Source organism: Homarus americanus, unplaced genomic scaffold (assembly GCF_018991925.1).
Source record: "Homarus americanus isolate GMGI-L3 unplaced genomic scaffold, GMGI_Hamer_2.0 scaffold31037, whole genome shotgun sequence".
NCBI classification, from domain to species: Eukaryota; Metazoa; Arthropoda; class Malacostraca; order Decapoda; family Nephropidae; genus Homarus; species Homarus americanus.
The window spans coordinates 13485009-13507291 of NW_024722227.1; the positions used below are offsets into that span (position 1 = coordinate 13485009).

General features: G+C 44.2%; 1 protein-coding gene across 1 annotated transcript in view; it reads left to right on the forward strand.

Moving 5' to 3' along the window:
- Positions 1-22283, forward strand: part of LOC121862391 (serine protease 53-like) — a 49238-nt gene that overhangs the window by 25676 nt on the left and 1279 nt on the right. The window contains exons 3-10 of the mRNA XM_042360657.1: positions 1062-1224; positions 2392-2479; positions 16565-16649; positions 17321-17456; positions 18262-18412; positions 20478-20568; positions 20742-20894; positions 21984-22149. Coding sequence (XP_042216591.1) covers positions 1062-1224; positions 2392-2479; positions 16565-16649; positions 17321-17456; positions 18262-18412; positions 20478-20568; positions 20742-20894; positions 21984-22149 — 1033 coding nt within the window. The remainder of the gene's footprint in view (positions 1-1061; positions 1225-2391; positions 2480-16564; positions 16650-17320; positions 17457-18261; positions 18413-20477; positions 20569-20741; positions 20895-21983; positions 22150-22283) is intronic.

Genomic DNA, 22283 nt, shown 5'->3' on the forward strand with positions numbered 1-22283 from the left:
CACACACACACACACACACATTTAACATGATATCCCCCATCCTGAACACACACACACACACACACACACACATTTAACATGATATCCACCATCCTGAACACACACACACGCACACACACACAGCATCACGCCCACACACGTATAGAAAGTGTATGATGTTGTAGGGTGGGTGAGGGAAGGGGGGAACAGTAATTTTGATAATCATACTTTTTTTTCGTCTGAACCGTTAAGTAAAATCCTAAAATGAGAGTTTATGTTATTCGAATACGGTGATTACCCTCTCTACTGCTGCTTAGTGACGCCAAGAGGTAAGGGTTCTCGGGTGTCTATATGAAACTGTACCAGAAAAAGTAAATATGAATAAATAAGCATATATGTTTAGGTTGTTAAGGTGATGTTTGAGCCAGGTTATATATAAGGCCTCTAGTTGAAATTTAACGATTGCTTGGACCCCCCCTCCCCCACCCCCTCTTTATGCCGTAGACTATAAGCTTTTCGTGTAAAATGTATTTAAACATATTAATTATCATAATAAATTGTATGTCTATATTTATCAATGTATCCATATAATACATAAATTAGATCTACAAGGAGCTTCTTAATTCTTAAAATAGGCTATATTTACTTTTGGATGTAAACCCTGTTACGTCACTCGTACATAATTTTTAAGTCTATATGAATTACCAGTTTTAGTCCAGTTTGTTGAACCAGTGTAAAGGTTGATGTTGCTTAAGTGTTACATAATATATACTCGTCTTTGACACTACACTCAGACCCTTACAGCCAAACGAATATATAAGATTTTAGTGTCACAACAAGCACTCAACATTATTCCTACTTGTACACTCCTCAGTACTGTAATATGATATCAACACCACATCTACCTGCTACCTTTTAAGATGACTCTTACGACTTCAACAGCAACTCCTCACCACTACTCCTTCACAAGTCGTCAACTCCGGGCTCACACACTCTTTCAACCAACAAACGTAAGAAAAAGATGAGAGAGAGAGAGAGAGAGTCATCATCCATACATATCTTCATCACCTCTTTCTTTACAGAACTTCAGCCAGGCGCCATCACTCCCCAGCCCCCAGCTTCTCCCTTCTGGACCTAATGTTAACATCCAGCAGCAACAAGACACCTGCAGTGCCTCCAGTCGGAAGTGTCCTCAGCTTCCTGGCACGTTCTGCGTCCCTAGAAGCATCGATTGTAGTGCTATAAGTGAGTCCTTCTGCTGATATTGATGGAACGATCTAATATTGGATTTTAAAGCGCGAAGAAAATACTGTAGATGAATCGCAAATATATGAGGTTAATTTATTTACGGAAATAAATTGTTAAGTTCGTGTAGCTCAAATATGTGTACAACTGTCATTCAGAACTCGCTGATTTTGATAAATATAAATGTTCTTCAAAGTATAAAATCAGTCACATCTAATATAAAAAGAATCGAATCGTATATACCACAGTTTTTATTTTCTTCACTTGCCTTATGCCTGCCTAAGTAAAGCTTAAAAAAACCTCGGTAACGCCGCGTTGATTTCGGTTATCTTTACAAATTGGGCAAAGTTTTGCAGGATATACAGACAAATACAATTCCTTAACAGATTCTTTTTTCCATTTTTAAAATTTTGAACAGCATTTACACGACTCATCTTTTCTGGTGGTACACCTCTCGATATCTTTCCATTGCAGTACTGTGATGTTCATAACGATGCTTCTTCTCGGGATATCTACAATTAAACAAATCCACTTACTGCACTATACAGTACATTAGAGATCATTCTCAAAACCACGGCCACAACACAAGAAAATAGGACTAAAATTTTACGCACAGCAAAATTTGATTCTAGTTGATTTATTAAAAAAATAAATACTCAACAGTGACGTTGAGTGCTGAAGTAACTTTATGGTTTCTGACGTGTAGCACCTCTATATTTCTGTTAACAAGATATTCTAATGTTTTTATTATATTTGTCATTTTTACAAGTGTTTCATTTCAATTTACGTGATCTTAGATTAATCGGGATTATTCTAAAACATAAAAATTTTACTTTTTATCTCTGTTGATTGAATCTATATGGAGTTAAGATTTACTCAATATATTTCTACAGGTTACAGTTTCACTTAATATCATAACATTAGAAACAAGAGGTTTTGGCAGCCATATTTTCTTACTTATGAATATTTCTGTTTATTCTAATCGTCACTAGTATAATATAAAGTTATCGCAGAAATATGTTTGTAATGCGCAGCAGAGTTGTAGACTACCATACTGCTGATATTTCTCTCATAACTTATTTATTGTTCTATAGTTTTGGTTCACTTGTCCACAAAATAGTAAACATATTTGATAAGTGACACATTCCGATGGTTCCTACTTCACAGGTTCAGGGCAGAAGTGCAGGATGCCGGCAGGGTTTGGATACACATCCAACGTCCTGATGTGTGGAAATGGCTCGCCCCCGGGAATCAGGTTGGTGCTGGGAGAGATGGGAAAATGGAGTGAGGGGCAGGGGGGGAAGGGGGGAGGCTCTGTTGTAAAAAGGGGGAGGAGTGGTGTGTTGTGTTGTAAGGGGAGAAGAGTGGTGTGTTGTATTGTGAGGGTGAGGAGTGGTGTGTTGTGTTGTGAGGGGGAGAAGGAGTGTTGTGTTGTGAGGGGGAGGCGAAGTGGTGTGTTGTGTGGTGAGGGGGAGGAGCAGTGGTGTGTTGTGTTGTGAGGGGAGGAAGAGTGGTGTGTGTGTGTTGTGAGGGGGAGAAGGGAGGGTGTTGTGGTTGTGGAGGGTGGAGGGAAGAGTTGTGTGTTGTGTTGTGAGAGGAGAAGGAGTGGTGTGTTGGTGGTGAGGGGAGGAGGGTGGTGTGTTGTGTAGGTGAGGGGAGGAGGGGGTGTTGTGTTGTGAGGAGGAGGGGAGGAGAGGTGTTGTGGTGTGAGGAGGAGGAGGAAGGGAGGTTGTGTTGTGAGGAGGAGGAGGAGGAGGAGTGTGAGTTGTGGAGGAGGAGGAGGAGGAGAGTGGTGTGTTGTGTTGTGGGAGGAGGAGGAGTGGTGTGTTGTGTTGGAGGGGAGGAGGAGGGTGGGTTGTGTTGTGAGGGGAGGAGAGTGGTGGTTTTGGGTGAGAGGAGGAGAGTGGTGTGTTGTGTTGTGAGGGGAGGAGGAGAGGTGTGTGTTGTGTTGTGAGGGGAGGAGGTGTGGTGTGTTGTGTTGTGGGAGGAGGAGGAGAGTGGAGGTTGTGTTGGGAGGAGGAAGAGAGGGTGTGTGTGTTGAGGAGGAGGAGGAGGAGTGTGTGTTGTGTTGTGAGGGAGAGGAGGAGAGTGGTGTTTGTCGTGAGGGGAGGAGTGGTGTGGATGTTGTGAGGGAGGAGAGTGGTGTGTTCTGTTGTGAGGCGAGGAGGAGTGGGTTGTGTCTGATGGGGAGAGTGGTGTGTTGGTGTTGGGAGGAGGGAGCGTGTTTGTGTTTTGAGGGAGGACGAGTGGTGGGTCGTGTTGTGAAGAGGAGGAGGAGGTGTGGTGTGTTGTCTGTGTCAGGTTGTGAGGAGGAGGAGAGTGGAGGTTGTGAGCGGGAGAAGGAGTGTTGTGTGAGGAGGGGGGGAGAGTGGTGTGTGTGTGAGGGGAGGGAGAGTGGTGTGGGGTGTGAGGAGGAGGAGGAGGAGGGGAGAGGGGTGGTTGTAGTGAGGGGGAGAAGGAGTTGTGTGTTGTGTTGTGAGGGGAGGAGGAGAGGGTGTGAGAGGAGAGAAAGGAGAGTGGTGTGTTGTGTTGGGTTATGTTGGGTTGTGTTGTGATGAGGGAGGAGAGTGGTGTGTTAGGTGTGAGGGGGGGGAGGAGGAGGTCTTGGGGAGAGAAGAGGGGGGAGGGAGGAGAGTGGTGTGATGTGATGTGTCAAGGGTAGGAGGAGAGGTGTGTGGGTTGTGAGGGGAGAAGGGAGAGGTTAGTGTTGTGAGGGGAGGAGAAAATGGTGTGTTATGTTGTGAGGGGGAGGAGAGAGTGGTGTGTGTGGTGAGGGGAGGAAGAGGAGAGTGGTGTGTTGTGGTGTGTTGTGAGGAAGGAGGAGGAGATTGGTGGTTGTGTTGTGGAAGGGAGAAGAGGAGAGTAGTGTGTTAGCCAGGTTGTGAGGGGGGGAGGAGGAGAGTGGTGTGTTGTGTTAGGGGAGAAGAGGATATTGTTGTGTTGTGTTGTGAGGGGGGGAGAAGAGATATTGTTGTGGTGTTAGGTGAGGAGGGAAGAGGATAGTGGGGTTGTGTGGGGGGAGGAGGAGCATTGTGTTTTGTTGTGAGGGGGAGAAGAGGAGAGTGTTGTGTTGTGCAGGAGTCTGAGGGAGTGTAGGTTAGGTTGGGTGAGGGGGAAGGAGGAGGATGGTGTGCTGGGTTGTGAGGGGGAAGGAGAGAGTGGTGTGTTGTGTTGTGTTGTGAGGGGGAGAAGAGGATATGGTTGTGTTGTGGAGGAGGAGAAGAGGGATATGTGTTGTGGGGGGAGGAGAGTATTGTGGTTTTGTTGTGAGGGGAAGGAGGAGGTGGTGTTGTGAGGGGGAAGGAGGAGAGTGGTGTGTTGTGTTGTGAGGAGGAAGAGGAGAGGTTGTGAGGGGGAAGGAAGAGAGTGGTGTGTTTGGAGGAGGGGAAGGAGGAGAGTGGTGTGTTTTGTGAGATGGAAGGAGGAGAGTGGTATGTGAGGTTAGGAAGGGAAGAGGAGAGGGTGTGGGGTTGTGAGGGGGAGGAGGAAAGTGGTGTGTTGTATTTGAGGGGAGAAGATGATAGAGTTGTGTGCTGTGAGGGAGGGGAGAGAGTGTTGTGTTGTGTTGTGAGGGGGAGGAGAAAAGGTTGTAGGGGGAGGAGTAAAGTAAGTTATGAGGGGGCAGGAGTGGTTGTGGAGGGTAGAAGAGGAGAGTGGTGTGCTGTGTTGTGAGGGGGGAAGGAGGAGAGGATGTTGTCTTGTGAGGGGAAGGAGAGTGGTGGGTTGTGAGGGGGAAGAGAGAGTGGTTTGGTTGTGTTGTGAGGGGAGGAGCGGAGTAGTTGTGGAGAGGAAGAGGAGAGTCGTGGCTTGTTGTGAGAGGGAGGAGAGGATGTTGTGATTTGGTGGGGGAGAGGAGATTGGTGTGTTGTGTTGTGAGGGAGGAGGAGGAGAGGTGTTGTGTGGGGGAGGGGTGTAAGGTGAGGGGAGTGGTGTGTTGTGTTGTGAGGGGAGGGAGTGGTGTGTTGTGTTGTGAGAAGGGAAGGAGGAGATGGTGTGGGGATGTGGTGTGGGGGGAGGAGGGTGGTGTGTTGTGTTGTGAGGGGGAGTGGTGTGTTGTGAGGGGGGAGGAGAGGGTGTGTTGTGTTGTGAGAAGGAAGGAGGAGAGGGTGTAAGGTGATGGGTGGGGGAGGAGGGTTGAGGGGAGAGGGGGGAGTAAGATGTGAGGGAGGAGGGTGTGGTTGTGTTGTGTTTTGAGGACGGAAGAGGAGAATTGTGTGTTTGTTTTGTGGGGGGATTGTACAGGTTGTGAAGGAGGAGAGGAGTAAAGGTGAGGAGGGAGAGTGGTGTGTTGTGTTGTGGAGGGGAGGAGGAGAGTGGTGTGTTGTGTTGTGGAGAGGAAGAGGAGAGTGGAAGCAGGAGGGAGGAGGTGTGATGTGTGTTGGGGAGGAGGAGAGAGTAAGAGATGGTGTGTTGTGTGGGGAGGGAGGGAGAGGGGTTGTGTTGAGGAGGAGGAGGAGAGCAAGGAGAAGTGTGTTGTGTTGTGAGGGGAGGAGAGTGTGAGTTGTGTTGGGAGGGAGAGACGAGGTTAGGCTGTGAGGGTGAGAAGGAGTTGTGAGGTGGGGGAGAAGGAGGAAAGGCTGAGGGGGAGAGGTGTAAGGTTGTTAAGGGAGGAGGGAGAAGGTAAGGGGAAGAGGGTTGCATGGGAGGGGGAGGAGGAGAGTGTGTTGGGGGAGGAGAGTGGTGTGTTGTGGAGGAGGAGAAAAGGAGAGTGGTGTTGCCAGTTGTGTTGAGAGGGGGGAGGAGAGGAAGTCTGGGAGAAGAGGGGAGGAGGAGGGTGTGATGTGATGTGTGAGAAGGGTAGGAGAAAGGAGGGTTGTATGGTGAGGGGAAGAGGTGGAGATGGGGTTAGGAGGAGGAGAAAATGGTGTTTTGTAGGGTTGTAGAGTGTAAGAAAAGGGAGAGGGGAGTGTGTGATAAGTTATGAGGGGGGGTGAGGAGGAAAGTGAAGGTGTGAGGGGGAGGAGAGTAAGGGGTTGTGGAGGGGAGAAAGAGGAAGAGTTGTGTTGTGTGAGGGGGGGAGATGAAAAGTTGTGAAGGTAGGGAGAAGAGGATAGTTGTATTGTGGTGTGGGGAGGAGGAGAGAGTTTTGTTGTGAGGGGAAGGGGAGATGTTGTTATCTGGGGAGGGGGAAGGAGAGAGTGGTGTGTTGTGTTGTGAGGGGAATAGGTGTTGTGTTGTGAGGGGTAGAGGAGAGAGTGTGTTGTGTAGTGAGGAGGAAGAGAAAGTAGTTGTCTGTGTTGGGAGGGGAGGAGGAGGAAAGGTTGTGTTGGGAAGAGGAGAGGGTGTAAGCAGAGGGGGGTGAGGAGAGGTGTTGGTGGGGGAGAGGTGTGTTATGAGGGGGGAGGAGGAGGGTGTTGTTAGGTTAGAGGAGGAGGAGTGGAGTGTTGTGTTGTGAGGAGGAGGAGAGTGGTGTGTTGTGGGGGAAGGAGGAGAGTGGTGTGGTGTGTTGTGTTGTGAGGAGAGGATGAGAGTGGTGTGTTGCAAGTAGAGGGGGTGGAGGATAGTGTGTGTTGTGTTGTGAGGGGAAGGAGGAGAGTGGTGTGTTGTGTTGTGAAGGGGGAAGAGGAGAGTGGTGTGTTGTGTTTTGAGGGAGGGAAGAGGGAGATTGGTGTGTTTGTTTTGTGAGGGGGAGGAGAGTGGTGTGTTGTGTTGTGAGAAGGAGGAGGGGTGGTGTGTTGTGTTGTATGGAGGAAGGAGGAGAGTGGTGTGTTGTGTTGTGAGGGGAAAGGAGGGAGTGGTGTGTTGTGTTGTGAGGGAAGGAGGAGAGTGGTGTGTTGTGTTGTGAGGGAAGAGGAGAGTGGTGTGTTGTGTGTTGTATGGGGGAAGGGAGGACAGTGGTGTGTTGTGTTGTGAGGAGGAGAGTGGTATGTTGCAAGTGGAGAGGGGGGGTGGAGGAGGATAGTGTAGTATTGTGTTGTGAGGGAAGAGGGAGAGTGGTGTGTTGTGTTGTGAGGGAGAAGGAGAGTGATGTGTGTGTTGTGAGGGGGAAGGAGGAGGTGGTTTGTTGTGTTGTGTTGTGAGAGGAGTTGCAGAAGTGTTGTCTTGTAGATGAGGAAGGAGGTGGTGTGTTGTGTTGTGAGGGTGGTGAGTTGTGTTGTGAGGGAAGGAGGAGAGTGGTGTGTTTGATGTGGGGGAGGAGAGTGGTGTGTTGTGTTGTGAGGAGGGAAGAGGAGGTGGTGTGTTGTGTTGAGGGGAAGAGGTGGTGTGTTGTTGTGTTTGAGGAGGGTGGAGCGTGGTGTGCTTGTTTTTGTGAGGAGAGTGGTGTGTTGTGTTGTGAGGGAGAGTGGTGTGTTGTTGTTGTGAAGAGGAGAGTGGTGTGTTGTGTTGTGAGGAGAGGTGGTGAGTTGTGTTGTGAGGGGGAAGAGGTGTTGTGTTGTGAGGGGAAGGAGGAGAGTGTTGTGTTGGGTTGTGAGGAGGAGGAGAGTGGTGTGTTGTGTTGAGGGGAGGAGGTGGTGTGTTGTGTTGTAGGGGAGGAAGAGGAGAGTGGTGCGTTGTGTTGTGAGAAGGAGGAGAGTGGTGTGTTTTGTTTTGTGAGGGGGAGGAGAGTGGTTGTTGTCTTGTGTGGAGGAGGAGGAGTGTGTGTTGTGTTGTGAGGGGAAGGAGGAGAGTGGTGTGTGTTGTGATGTGGGGGAGAGTGGTGTGTTGGGTTGTGAGGAGGAAGAGAGAGTGGTGTGTTATGATGTGGGTGGGGAGAGGAGGTGGTGTGTTGTGTTGTGAGGAGGAAGAGGAGAGTGTGTGTTGTGATGTGGGGGGGAGGTGTTGTGTTGTGTGTTGTGAGGAGGAGGAGAGTGGTGTGTTGTTGTGTTGTGAGGAGGAGGAGAGTGGTGTGTGTGTTGTGAGGGAGGAGGAGAGTAGTGTGTTGTGTGTGAGCGCAGGAGGTGTGGTTTGTTGTGTTGTGTTTTGGGAGAGGGAAGAGGAGGTGGTGTGGTGTGTTGTGTGTTTGAGGGAGGGAAGAGGAGAGTGGTGTGTTGTGTTGTGAGAGTGTTGTGTTGTGTTGTGAGGAGGAGGAGAGTGGTGTGTTGTTGTGTTGGGAGGAGAGTGGTGTGTTGTGTTGTGAGGAGGAGGTGGAGAGTGGTGTGTTGTGTTGTGAGAGGGAGGAGGAGTGGTGTGTTGTGTTGTGAGGAGGGTAAGTGTGTTGTGTTGTGAGGGCAGGAGAGTGGTTTGTTGTGTTGTGTTTTGAGGAGGGAAGAGGAGAGTGGTGTGTTGTGTTGTGAGGAGGAGAGGGGAGTGGTGGTGTGTTGTGTTGTGGGGAAGGAGGAGAGTGGTGTGTTTGCAAGTAGGAGGGTGGAGGATAGTGTAGTGTTGTGTTGTGAGGGGAAGGAGTGGTGTGTGTTGTGTTGTGAGGGTGGAAGGGAGAGTGGTGTGTTGTTGTGAGGGGAAGGACACAGGAGAGTGGTGTGTTGTGTTGTGGGGGAGGAAGGGAGAGTGGTGTGTTGTGTTGTGAGGGGGAGGAGGAGAGTGGTGTGTTGTGTTGTGAGGGAAGGAGGAGAGTTGTGTGTGTTGTGTTGTGAGGCGGAAGGAGAAGAGTCGTGTGTTGTGTTGTGAGGAGGGAAGAAAGAGTGCTGTGTTGTGTTGTGTTGTGTGGGAGGAAGAGAAGTGTGTTGTGTTGCGTTGTTGGGGGGGAGCGGAGAGTGGCTGTGTTGAAAGTAGAGGAGGGGGTGGAGGAGAGTTGTGTGTTGTGTTGTGTTGTGTTTTGAGGGGGAGAAGAAGAGAGTGGTGTGTTGTGTTGTGTTGTGTTTTGAGGCGGAGAAGAGGAGAGTGGTGTGTCGTGTTGTGTTTTGAGGGGGGGTATTAGGCGAGTGGTGTAATGTGATGAGAATGGGGGTGAGGGATAGGAGTGAGGACATGAAATAGAGAAGGATAACTCATAGTGCACTGGGTGGCATTATTATGTCGAGGGCCAAGTCATGTTGTAAGGGGGGATTATTAATTTGCTTTAAATATTTATCTATTTAATTATATCTTATTAATACGTAGACATAAGTGTATAGGAGGAGATATTTTGTATTTTATGCAATATATTGTTTTCTGTCTTTTTGTTTCTTTTTCTGTTTTATTATTTATTTTCTATATTTCCTTTTCTTACTTAATGTTTATTTCTTTCAATGTCATTATTTGTTTCTTATAGTTTCTTATTTTACATAAGAAATATAGGAATATAAGAACAACGTAGGAAACTGCAGCGGCCTATTGGCTCCATACCGGGCATTCCTGTTTATACCAACCCTATTGCTCATATGTTATCCAACCTATAAGCCAGCTATTCAGCTATTTGAGTTAATGATGATATTTGCAACTTGTTCCATTCATCCATTACTTGTTTCCAAACCAGTGTTTACTCTATTTCACGCCAAAACCTAAATTTGTCTAATTAAAACCATTGTTAAGAAAGCCTGCTCCTGGTTGATAGTCGGAGTACTCAATGTCCCTTTGTTTAACCCTGCCTTCCACATATACACACTTATCAGGTCGCCCCTCGCTCTACGTCTCTCGAGGGAGTGCAAATTAAGATGCTTTAACCTGTCTCTATACTCTATACTCAAGGTTCCTAATGCCCCGGATTAGTCTTGTCATTCTCCTCTGAATTCTTTCCAAGGATTCTATATCCATTCTGTAATACTGTGACCAGAACTGAACTGCGTAATCCAGGTGTGGTCTCACAAGCTCAAGATACAGTTTTAGGATGACCTCCTTTGTATGAACCTAAGTTCCTTATTAACCTTGTTACGAGCAAAAACACATTGTTTACTTGGCTTAAGGTTCCTACTTATCATTACTCCTAAATCTCTCTCGCAGTCGGATTTCTCTATGGCATCATTGTTCATCTGGTAACTGGTTTCCCTGTTTACATCTCCTATACTGAGTACTTTACATTTGCCCATGTTGAATTTCATCTGCCATTTTTCAGACCATTCGAAAAATTTGCTTAGATCTTCCTGTAGTTTTGTGGAGTCCTCGTCAGATTTAATAACACGTCCTATTTTAGTGTCATCAGTAAATTTGCTTATGTTGCTGTCTATGCCGATATCTATGTCGTTTATGTATATAATAAATAATAATGGTCCAAGTACTGGGCCTTGGGGAACTCCACTAGTGACGGTGCTCCAATGGGACTTAGTGCCATTAATGCTCACTCGCTGTTTCCTGTCCTGTAACCACGCCCTAATCCATTTAAGGATATTACCTTTGATGCCATGTGCTTCTTACCTTTCTAATTAGTCTTTCGTGAGGGACTCTGTCGAAGGCTTTGCTAAAGTCAAGATATACCACATCATAATTGTGCCCCTCGTCCACCGATTCGAAAACTGATGAAAAGAATGTTAATAGATTAGTTAGACATGAACGTCCGCTTGTGAAGCCATGCTGGGAATCATTGATCAATCTGTGCTTCTCCAGGTGATTTCGAATAGATTTTGAAATGAGTGCTTCCAGTAATTTGCCTACTATTGATATTAGACTGATTGGGCGGTAGTTAGAGGATAGTGATCTATCCCCCTTCTTGAAAATCGGTATTACATTCGCTATCCTCCAGGATTCTGGTACTACACCTGTTTTTAAGGACATGTTAAACAACTTTGCTAAGGGCATATTAAGCTCTTCCTTACATGCCTTTAATACTCTGGCAAATATCTCATCGGGACCAGGTGACTTATTAGGCTTTAGTTTGTCTATTTGCTTACTAACATCGTTACTAGTCACTACTATCTCGCTTAATTTGTTTTCTTAACTATCTCTGAATAAAGTCGGTGCCCCGGGTATCATGTTTAAATTTTCGGTGGTGAAAACTGTTGAAAAATATTTATTCAAATTATTGCTCATTTCTCTGTCGTTATCAGTGAGCTCGCTGGTGTCTGACCGTATTGGTCCAATCTTTTCTCGTGTTTTAGTTTCATACATTTGGTAGAATCCTTTGGGGTTTGTCTTCGCCTCCCTTGCTATCCTTACCTCATTATTCCTCTTGGCTTTCCTTATCTCGGTTTTAACCCTACTCGCCAATACCCTATAATAATCCCGGAGGTGAATTTAGCCACGATTTATGCTTGTACCTATAGCCTTCCTTTGGCCAATGATGTTCTTTAATTAATTATTTATCCATTTAGGGTCATTGTTGTCTGATCTGAGTTTTTTGTATGGTATGTTCTGCCTTTGTGCATTAAGTAACTCACTATTTAAATTGTCGTGGAATTCGGCAATCTCAGATCTCGTTATCAGGTCAGTGTCATCTGTCAGGTTCACGGCCAAGCGCGACACCCCCTCTCTCAGCTGCCTCTTTAAACTATCAAAGTTTGCCCTTCTGAAATCTGGGACTTTAATGGAATTCCCTTTACGTCTGACCTGAAAATCTAACTGGAATCTAATTTCTTTGTGATCGCTGTTTGCAAGTTCGTTCTCTACCTCGACATTGCTAATGATGTTATCTCTGTTTGACAGAACTAAATCGAGTATATTATTACCCCGGGTGGGTTCGGTTATAAGTTGACTTAGAAAACAGTCCTGGATCGTCTCGAGAAAATCCTGTGATTCTGAGTTACCTGTAAGGTCAGTCCAATCTATTTGGCCAAGGTTAAAGTCGCCTACTATACAGACTTTGTTGTGTATGGAAGCCCTGCGCATTTCATCCCAGATAAGTCGCTCATTGACTCTATCAAGATTGGGAGGTCTATATATTACTCCTGTGATTAATTTTTCCCTACCGTCGATTAATTCTATCCAAATTGTTTCTGTATTCTGCTCAGTTTTTATTTCCTTATTTATTTCACACTTCAGATTATCCCTAACATAGATTGCTACTCCGCCTCCTTTCCTGGTCTGCCTATCGGTATGGAACAGTTTGTAACCCGCAATTTGGTATTCGACTGGTAACTCACGTGTGTCTTGGTTGATCCATGTTTCAGTGAATGCTATTATATCGATTTTTTCGGTACATACCAAGACCCTAATATCATCCATTTTGTTTCTCATACTTCTACTGTTCGCGTAGTATACATTTAAGTTAGACGTGTCCTGAGTCCTCCCTTTACCGCGTTTAGTTTTAAACTCCCTGTCTAATTTAGTTTTGTCATCATTCCTAACACTATTTCCCTGTAATCTTTCACTTTGTTTACCCGCTTCCACTGCAGTCTCCTCCACCCCCGTGCTCATATGTTCCCCTAGCAGTTCACAGACTTCGATATCTTTTGAACTGCCCCCTCTAGAGCTCCAGCCAGGGTTGCTACTCCATCCCTAGACAGGTGCACCCCATCCCTAGCATAAAGGTCCCTTCTGCCATAGAAGTTGTCCCAGTTGTCAATGAATGTGACTGATATTGACTTGCAATATCTGCCAAGACAGTCGTTGACACCAACTGCCCTTGACAAGCATTCACTGCGAACTCTCCTTCTAGGCAGGACACCGCATGTGATAGGGATCCCTCCCTTAGTCCTAATACGATCTATAGCTGCCTTGAACTTATCAAGAAGCTCCTCGCTCGCTTAGTTATATTCTATTCAATGGATTAACTTGGGAAAACCATATAATTCTTTAACATCACTTGGTCAAAATATACTTACTAGGTAGATTGCCACCACCCAGGCTTTTGTTAGAATATAACTAGGGGACTCAATAAAGAAGTTACACCTACTTGTTTTATGGGTTATTGAGTGTAAAATGAATCGTCAGATTTACGTTAACTAACATGTACGACCGTAATTGATTGTTGTACAACTGTATGAATATGAATATTGCGAACATTTGTAGTTTATTCCTGGCAACGTGATCTTAACTTTCGACCTTATATCGACGCAAACATCTGTAACAAACTCCATAACGCTTAAAAATTACTTGTACATAAATTTTCAAAATGTTCAGAGTTAAGTTTACTAGTTATCCGATCATCACATCACAACTTAGGTTCTTACTCGAAAACAAAAATGTGATTCATAAGAATATCGTCCCAGATATTGAAGTTGTTGAATTATATGAAAATAACTGAATTCCTTTTGTCATCAGTAACTTTAACTTTAATAGGAAATTTTCTCTCTCTTATGGAAAGATTCTTCTTCGTGTACACCAAGCAGGAAACTTAACCTGTGATCCGAAAACAAAAGTTCCTTGATAAGAGATAGGAGTTTGAAACACTACTGAAGGTACGCCAACCCGATGTTGTAGGAGTTGTAGAACTGTTTTACAAGAACAAGAGAATCGACCCAGAGGAATGTGAGTTTATTATTGCTGGATATGACTCATTTACGAACCTTTCTCAAGAAACCTGTAAGAGGGGTGTGGTTATCTATGCTAGGCAAGACCTTAGAGCCAGCCAGGCGAAGGTACAGGGAGAGGATGTTTTCGAAGAGTCCAAGTGGTTTAAAATTAAATTAAAGGGAGGTGACTTACCTATTGTCAGGTGTATCTACAAATACCCAAACTGTGGCCCACTAAATCAAAGGAACTTAAGAGCCTTAATAGACAAAGCAGCGATGCTCAACCCTAGCCACCTTCTTATCATGGGGGACTTTAACTATGGCGACATCGACTGGAGAACGAGTTCACCCCAAATGACTTGCATAACCCTGCTACTCTTTTTGTAGAAGCTCTGAGAGATAATATTTTGTTCCAACATGTTTGAGACCCGACACATTACAGAGGGGAGCAAACATCCAAGCCACTAGACCTCTTCATAACAAACGAGGAAGGTATGGTGGCTAAACTGGAACATCTTGCCCCAGTTGGCACCAGTCACCATGTAGTGCTGTCATTCAGATTTAAATGTTACCTAGTTCAAGATAAAGCCAGGCCAAGGTGCAAATATTACAAAGGAAATTACAACGGAATGAGGGTAGAGATGAGGGGTATCCACTGGCCTGACTCATTAAGGCACAAAAACGCAGACACTACGCTGAATATCGTAACTAGTAAAGTGACCTATTTGATCGCTAAATATATACACAAGACCAAACCCAGTGCCTCTAGGAATACGAGGGGATCCCTACACATGAACCATGCGGCGATCGACAAAGTTAAGAAGAAAACCCAGAAATTCAAGACGAGGGTTGGGTCAAATGATGAGCAGGACAGGAGGATGTATGCAAGAGCCAGAAACCAAGCAAAGGCAAAGTGTCGAAGGGCTGATGAAAAGGAGTTCCAGAGGCTGGTTGCAAGCGAGGTCAAGTCAAACCCAAAGGCGTTGTACCGCTATGCAAAGTCGAAATTAAAATCGCGAGTAGGAGTATCAGACCTGAGGCTTGAAGATGGTAGTTATGCAGATTCTGACCAGGGTAAAGCTGAAACATTGAACAGCTTCTTTTCCTCGATGTTCACAAGAGAGGATGCGATTAACCTTCCTGCGTTTGAGGACAGACGGTTCGACACAGCACTAACCCACATTGTGTTCACAGAAGATAGTAAAAGAAATAAACTGTCAAAGCTAAAGGTCCATAAGAGTCCCGGCCCTAACATGGTGCATCCCAGAGTGCTAAGAGAGTTGTACAACGAGCTTGCCGAGCCCCTGAAGATCCTGTTATGCAAATGCCTGGATGAACAAAAGGTCCCCAGTGATTGGAAAATTGCTTATGTGAGTCCTATCTTTAAGAAGGACGATCATCACTCCACTAATAACTATAGCCCGGTGAGCCTGACCAGCATAATATGTAAAGTACTTGAAAGTATTATCAGAGAGGCCGCGATGGAACATCTACTACGAAACAACCTTGTAAAGGATTGCCAACACGGTTTTATGCAGGGGAACTCCTGCTAAACACAATTGCTCAAGGTATTGAATATTTGGATCCATATTCTGGAACGGGGTGGTAATATCGACAATATATACCGAGATTTTGCCAAGGCTTTCGACATGGTACCCCACGAAAGGCTGAAAATCAAACTGGAAGGGTACGGAATTCGGGGAAATGTCCTAGCGTGGATAGAAGACTTTCTACATGACCGCAAGCAGTGTGTGGTGATTAATGGCACGAAATCATCATCTGTACCTGTCACAAGCGGGGTATCACAGGGCAGTGTATTGGGCCTGCTGTTATTTGTTTGTTTCATAAATGACATGCCTGATTTTGTACACTCCTCCATACAAATGTTTGCGGATGACGCTAAGCTATTTCGGGAAATCAAGAACCAAGCGAACTGTGAAGAGCTGCAGAAGGATCTCTGTGAGCTTCAAGAATGGTCGAAGAAATAGTTGCTGAGATTCAATGTCACGAAGTGTAAGAGGATGCACCTAGGGCGTACCAACGGTAAGGAGGCGTATCATATGTCCCAACGGGATGAAGAAACTGCACTATTTGAGACTGAATGTGAGAAGGACCTAGGTGGGTATGTTGACAATGAGCTGAAGTTCTCGGGCCATTGCGAGAAGAAGGTAAATCGGGCAAATAAATTATTAGGTCTTATAAGAAGGTCGTTCAGATATCTAGACGGTCCGTCCCTCGTAATGATCTTCAAGAATGAAGTGCTTACCCCTCTGGAGTACTGTCACCCCATCTGGTCCCCGAAATATACTAGGGACTGTCAGTTGGTTGAAAATGTTCAAAGGAGGGCCACCAGACTGGTGCCTGCGCTTCGGTACCTCAACTACCCTGAGAGATTTGAGCGCCTGAACTTACATAGCATATATTACAGACGGGCAAGGGGCGACCTAACTGACGTGTATAAGCATCTCAAGTGCACTACTCAGTCGAGTGTCCTTAATTGGAGCTGGCGGACGCTCGCTCCACAAGAGGTCACAGCTCAAGATTGAAGTAGCCGCGGGTCCAGAAAACTGTGAGGGCAAACTTTTTCGGAGTGAAAGTTGTGAACTCTTGGAACAATCTGCCAGAAAGTGTTGTGACGGCACCGAGTGTAAGCTCTTTCAAGACCAGACTTGACCAACACTGGAGCAGGTTCAGGTACATTCAGGAGCCGGTGCATGTCCAGTACTTGCCAATAGTGTGTAACAGAGACGTGACTGATCGCCCAAGCGGCTAACGAGCTGATCAGTAGTGAAGAGGAGAGAAGTAAAAGTAAAAGTAAAGTATGAGTCACATTCGAGGCCTGAGTCTACATTGAGTTATGAGTCTACATCTGAGTTATGAGTCTACATCTGAGTTTTCAGTCTACATCTGAGTTATGAGTCTACATTGAGTTTTGAGTCTACATCTGAGTTATGAGTCTATATCTGAGTTATGAATCTACATCTGAGTTATGAGTCTACATATGTTGTGAATCAGTTGTATAGTGATGATGATGTATAATTTATGTATTAAGACTGTAGTGGTGATGGTGCAAATAATAGCTTGGATATGGTGCTAATGTTATAGTGCTGATGCTACGACATAGTGAGTTTGTTAATGGTGATGATGAGGTGTGTCAACAGGTGTGTGACAGGTGGTACTGTGCCAATACTAACCCAGTTGATCGTACAGTGCCAAGGTGCCAACCAGATCGACATCCAACCAGTGGTGAGTTCCTCTGAAGTAACACTACTAAAATCTGTTTAACTAGTACAAAATGTATCTAACAACAATAAACTGTTTTAACTTCTTCTGATCGTGGACCTTATAGGTCTGACGTCCCTTGGCTCAAAAAAAGTTACCATTAGGACAGGAGGCGAACGCTGTATCCACTCGGCCAGCGTACCTCTTTTAACTCTAATAGATTGTCTTTAATTTATGAAACTAAATTTCACAACAATGGACTATAGATTTAGCTATGATAATGTTTCTTCTCTAAAATAAAACAAAAAACTAATGTTTTGAAAGCGTTGCATTAGTCCCATTACCTGTACATTGTATTTTTAAATATCTCGTTATAAATCTTTCTTACTATGAGAATAATATATAATTAGTTGTGTTTGCATGTTTCTGTGTGTGTGATAAGTTGCCATTTTCACTTCAATTCACATATAGAATTGTGGTATCCTGGTGACAAATTATTCTTCATTTATAAATTCATTTTTGCATATAACTACTGCATGCTTACATTCATGTATATAAAATATTTGCAGCATCGTTGACATTCATGCAAATAATGTATTTTAATATGCCTGCAAATGGTCTATCATGTTGACAGTCACTCTTGTAAATTATTGTTCATGTTTACACCCATTTCTGTACATGACTTACGCCCGCAGACGAACCTGGGATCGGTGTTATTACCTGGTGAGGACGGGGGAGCGGGCGTGTACAGGTGCGGTACTTCAGGGTCCTGGGAGCCACTCTTCGGTTCACCTTTCCTCAATGAGCTGACAAAATCCTGTACCAACGCAGGTGAGAATGAGATTGAGTGAAAGATACCAATTACTAACCATGAATTCCCACCTTCCGATTATCTGTCCCTATCTTAGTGACTACCTACATCCATCTATACTGACTAATTATTTTCATCTCCTGAATATATACCCATATCTTTACCTGCCGGCCACCTGTCCGCCCCTGCAACTATCCCCCCAAATTTATCACCTGTTCCCACCTTCAGGACACTTAACTAGACTTAGTCATCATTTCACCGTCCCTACCAACTATCTATCCCGGTCTTTGAACTATCTAACCCACCTCCTGACCACATATACACACCTACGCTACTCACTATCTATCTCCCAAATATTAACCAGCTGACCTTCCATACCAACCACCTATCCCTACACTAACCTATCCTCACTCTCTAACGACCTATCCCCATTCTTTAACAACTTAACCCCACTCTCTAACAACCTATCCCCACTCTAACCACCTAACTCCACTCTAACCACCTAACCCCACTCTCTAAACCACTTAACCCTATCCTTTAACCATCTATCCCACAACCTACCTATCCCTACTCTCTAACCACTTAACCCTATCCTTTAACCATCTATCCCTCTACCTACCTATCCCCACTCTACATATTCCCACTCATTAATCACCTATCCCCACTCTCTAACTACCTATCCCCGCTTTCTAACCAAAACTTTCAATATCAATACCTATCCCCTCTCTCTAATCCCCTAACTCCAGTCTAACCACCCAACCCCACTCTAACCCTCTATTCCCAATCACTACCTATCCCCGCTCACTAACCACCTATTCCCGGCAGGTTGTGGCCGTGTGCCTCACCCAGGAAGGAACATCCACGTCCACCGCCGCTGGTCGTGGGTCCGTGCTCTCATCTCCCAGGGTGAGGTGAGGTGTACCGCCACTCTCGTCTCCCCCACGGCCGCTATCACCGCCGCTCACTGCCTCACCAGGTAAGTCCACGGTCATAATTATCTCCCATTAAGCAAAATTCCACTTGGCAACAAGTCAATTGGACGAAATTTCCCACCATATAAGAATAGATTATATGTACAAAATCTTCATTGGGCGAAATTTCATTAACCAAAATCATCACATGGCAAAATGTCAATGGATAAATGGATAAACAGTGAGAGGTGAAATCCAAAAATTGGAAAAAGATAGAATCCCAGAATGAACAGCTGAAAGAAAATCTCCCCAGAGAATTTCCCAGTTGATAAAATTCCATAATAATTATAAGTGGAATTCAATTCATGAGAAAACAAATCCTGTACAACAATTTTTCCACGGCAGAATAACCTCGTAAACCACAACTTCACTCGACAAAATCCCACCAGCTAGCGTGTCTCTATTAAGATAGTAATATGTCATCGTATACAAGGGGTTGAGAAAATCTTAGTGGCAGTGGACTCAAATGGTACATAAATCTTAGTGGCCTAATTTAGTTGGACTCTTGGGATATGCAATATGCATTGTACTTAAGGGGTTCACGAACAGCATAGGAGAATCTCACCATATTTAAAAACATAACTTTCACTCATCCAAAAATCACCGTAATCCAGAAGTTCTCTCTCTCTCTCTCTCTCTCTCTCTCTCTCTCTCTCTCTCTCTATATATATATATATATATATATATATATATATATATATATATATATATATATATATATATATATATATATATATATATATATATATATATATATATATATATATATATATATATATATATATATATATATATATATATATATATATATATATATATATATATATATATATTTCATGTAAATCCACAATGAAAACGTGGATAAGATAAATCTTGATAAAATCACACGGGAAAATGGAAACAACGGAGTACCTTAGCTTTCGTCTTTATTCAAGACATCTTCAGAGGCAACTGGATTACATGGACAGAGAGAGGCTTAAATATACAGGGTGACCTTAAAAACATGAGGTCAGGTCATAATGATGACATCCACTAATCCCCACACCAACACACACGTAGAGGAGCTTAAGAGAAGGGTGGTGACGTGACTAGCCAGGTCAGGTCAGAAAAAAGGGACCCACAAAATAACTATCATACATCTAGATCAAAGGTTTTCAAAGCATTTTTAACCTTGGGCCACTGACAAATAAATTTATGTAACATATTATCAGTTTTGAACTGACCATCACTAAGGTTTATTGATTTTAATTCCTTAATCAAACTAGCTTCAACAGAAGTCTTTCTGTGACACAAGATGATTTGAATACTTCTAAGCTTTTTCCAAGCAATGGGGTGATTATTATTCCTAACATGAACGAACAAGGCACTGCTTTCAGATGCAGTTCTGATATTATACTTATGTTGTTTGATTCTGAGCTGCAGTGTTTTTCCTGTCTGACCTACATAATTACAATTACATTTGCTACATGGAATACAATAAACACTTCCATTTACATTCAAACTTGGGCTATTCCTTATTAACATATTGGTAATGGTTGAGTCATACTTGAAAACAACATTAATATTTAGAAGCTTGAGGGACCGAACTAACGGGACAAATTCATTACGATAGGGCAGAGTCAGTTCAAAACTGATAATATGTTACATAAATTTATTTGTCAGTGGCCCAAGGTTAAAAATGCTTTGAAAACCTTTGATCTAGATGTATGATAGTTATTTTGTGGGTCCCTTTTTTCTGACCTGACCTGGCTAGTCACGTCACCACCCTTCTCTTAAGCTCCTCTACGTGTGTGTTGGTGTGGGGATTAGTGGATGTCATCATTATGACCTGACCTCATGTTTTTAAGGTCACCCTGTATATTTAAGCCTCTCTCTGTCCATGTAATCCAGTTGCCTCTGAAGATGTCTTGAATAAAGACGAAAGCTAAGGTACTCCGTTGTTTCCATTTTCCCGTATATATATATATATATATATATATATATATATATATATATATATATATATATATATATATATATATATATATATATATATATATATATTATTCCCATTCTCTTTCTTTGTCTCAGGTCTCTGGTGTCCCGTCAAGCTCTGGACGTGCGTAACTTCCAGCTTGAACTGCCCGGGCCCGACGAGCTGAATCCACGCATCCGAGTTACCGTAAGTCCTGTCACAGGGTTGCTGTACTCTTCTGCCACTATTTGATATTATGGATTATCTTAATACTCCCAAGTTATTCCCTTATTCCCACGCCCATGGTCTTCTTCCTCCTATCTTTATGACCATACAGTACTCCCACGCCCGCACCTTCTAACCACGTCTTCCTCCTGCAGCCCCAGTCTCTGCACATACACCCGCGCTACCTGCCTCAGATTGGATATCAGCATGACTTGGCAGTGATCACCTTCAGAGCCTTGGACTATGCCCTGCCTACTGTGTGTCTCGCCCACAATCAACTGATGCCCTCTGATGCCAACACCCAGGTGGTATGTAGAGAGAGATTGTTCACCAGTAGACAGACAGAGTAAGAGAGAGCGATAGAGAAAGAGAGGGGTGAAGATAATGATATAGAGTGGGCGAGAGGGAAAAGGAGAGTGTATTACCCCTTCCTATAGGTGTTCACTTCCTACAGGTGCTCACGATTACCACAAGAACATAAGAAAAGTGGGATACTGCAGGAGGCCGACTGGCCCATACAGGGCAGATCCTTTCACACCATCCCAGCACTTCCATGTGCCTATCCAACTTCGTCTTGAAGCTCCCTAGCGTCCCCGATCCTACTATAGCACTCGGTAGCCTATTCCACATATCCACAACTCTATTACCAAACCAGTGCTTGCCTATATCCTTTCTGAATCGGAATTTATCTAATTTAAAGCCATTTGTTCTAGTTATTTCGTTATTACTGAGCTTCAGAACATCTTCCATTTTACCCTTGTTAATCCCACTTACCCACTTGAACACCTCTATCATATCTCCCCTAACTCTACGCCTCTCTAATGAATGCAAGCCTAATCTTTTCAGTCTTTCTTCATATGGAAGGTTTCTAATATTATGGATCATTTTTGTCATTCTTCTTTGTACTCTCTCCAAAGAATCTATGTCCATTCTATAATAAGGACACCAGAATGAACCGCATAATCCATGTGTGGCCTCACTAATGCTAGGTAAAGTTTCAAGATAACGTCAGCAGTTCTGTTACTCACAGACCTAGATATGAACCCAAGAATCTTGTTTGCCTTGTTGCGAACGCTAATACATTGTTTTCTAGGTTTCAAGTCGTTGCTAACAAATACACCTAGATCTTTTTCACAAACTGAGTTTTCTATTTCCGTGTTACCTAGTTTATACTTAACGTTTGTATTCGTCTTCCCTATCTGTAGTACCTTGCATTTATCAGTATTAAAATTCATTTGCCAGTCTACTGACCACTCATGTAAGGTATCTAGATCTCTTTGAAGGTGTTCAAAGTCACTCTCATCCTGTAGATGTTCGCTCTTCCTACAGATGTCCCCCAAGTGTTCACTCTTCCCACAGGTGCATACTTTTCCAACATGTGTTCACTCTTCTTACAGGTGTTCAAGCTAGATCAAAGTCTCGCCATCTTTGACGTGGTATCACCCAGCTGGCGGACCTCAGAGGCCAACTGGTTCAACTCGTGTCAAGGTTTGGCGAATCCTGCCTCCTCCTGCCAGACCCAGCCGGTCGTCAACCCCTCACAGTTCTGCGCCTCTCACCCAGGTATGGCGCCTCCTGATACTGCTGACATACGGAAGCACATGTCCTTACCATCTCTTGTTGATCTCATTACACTGCGGATACTCAAATAATCCACTCCTGATACTGGTGACACTGATTATTGGCATACTTTTTTG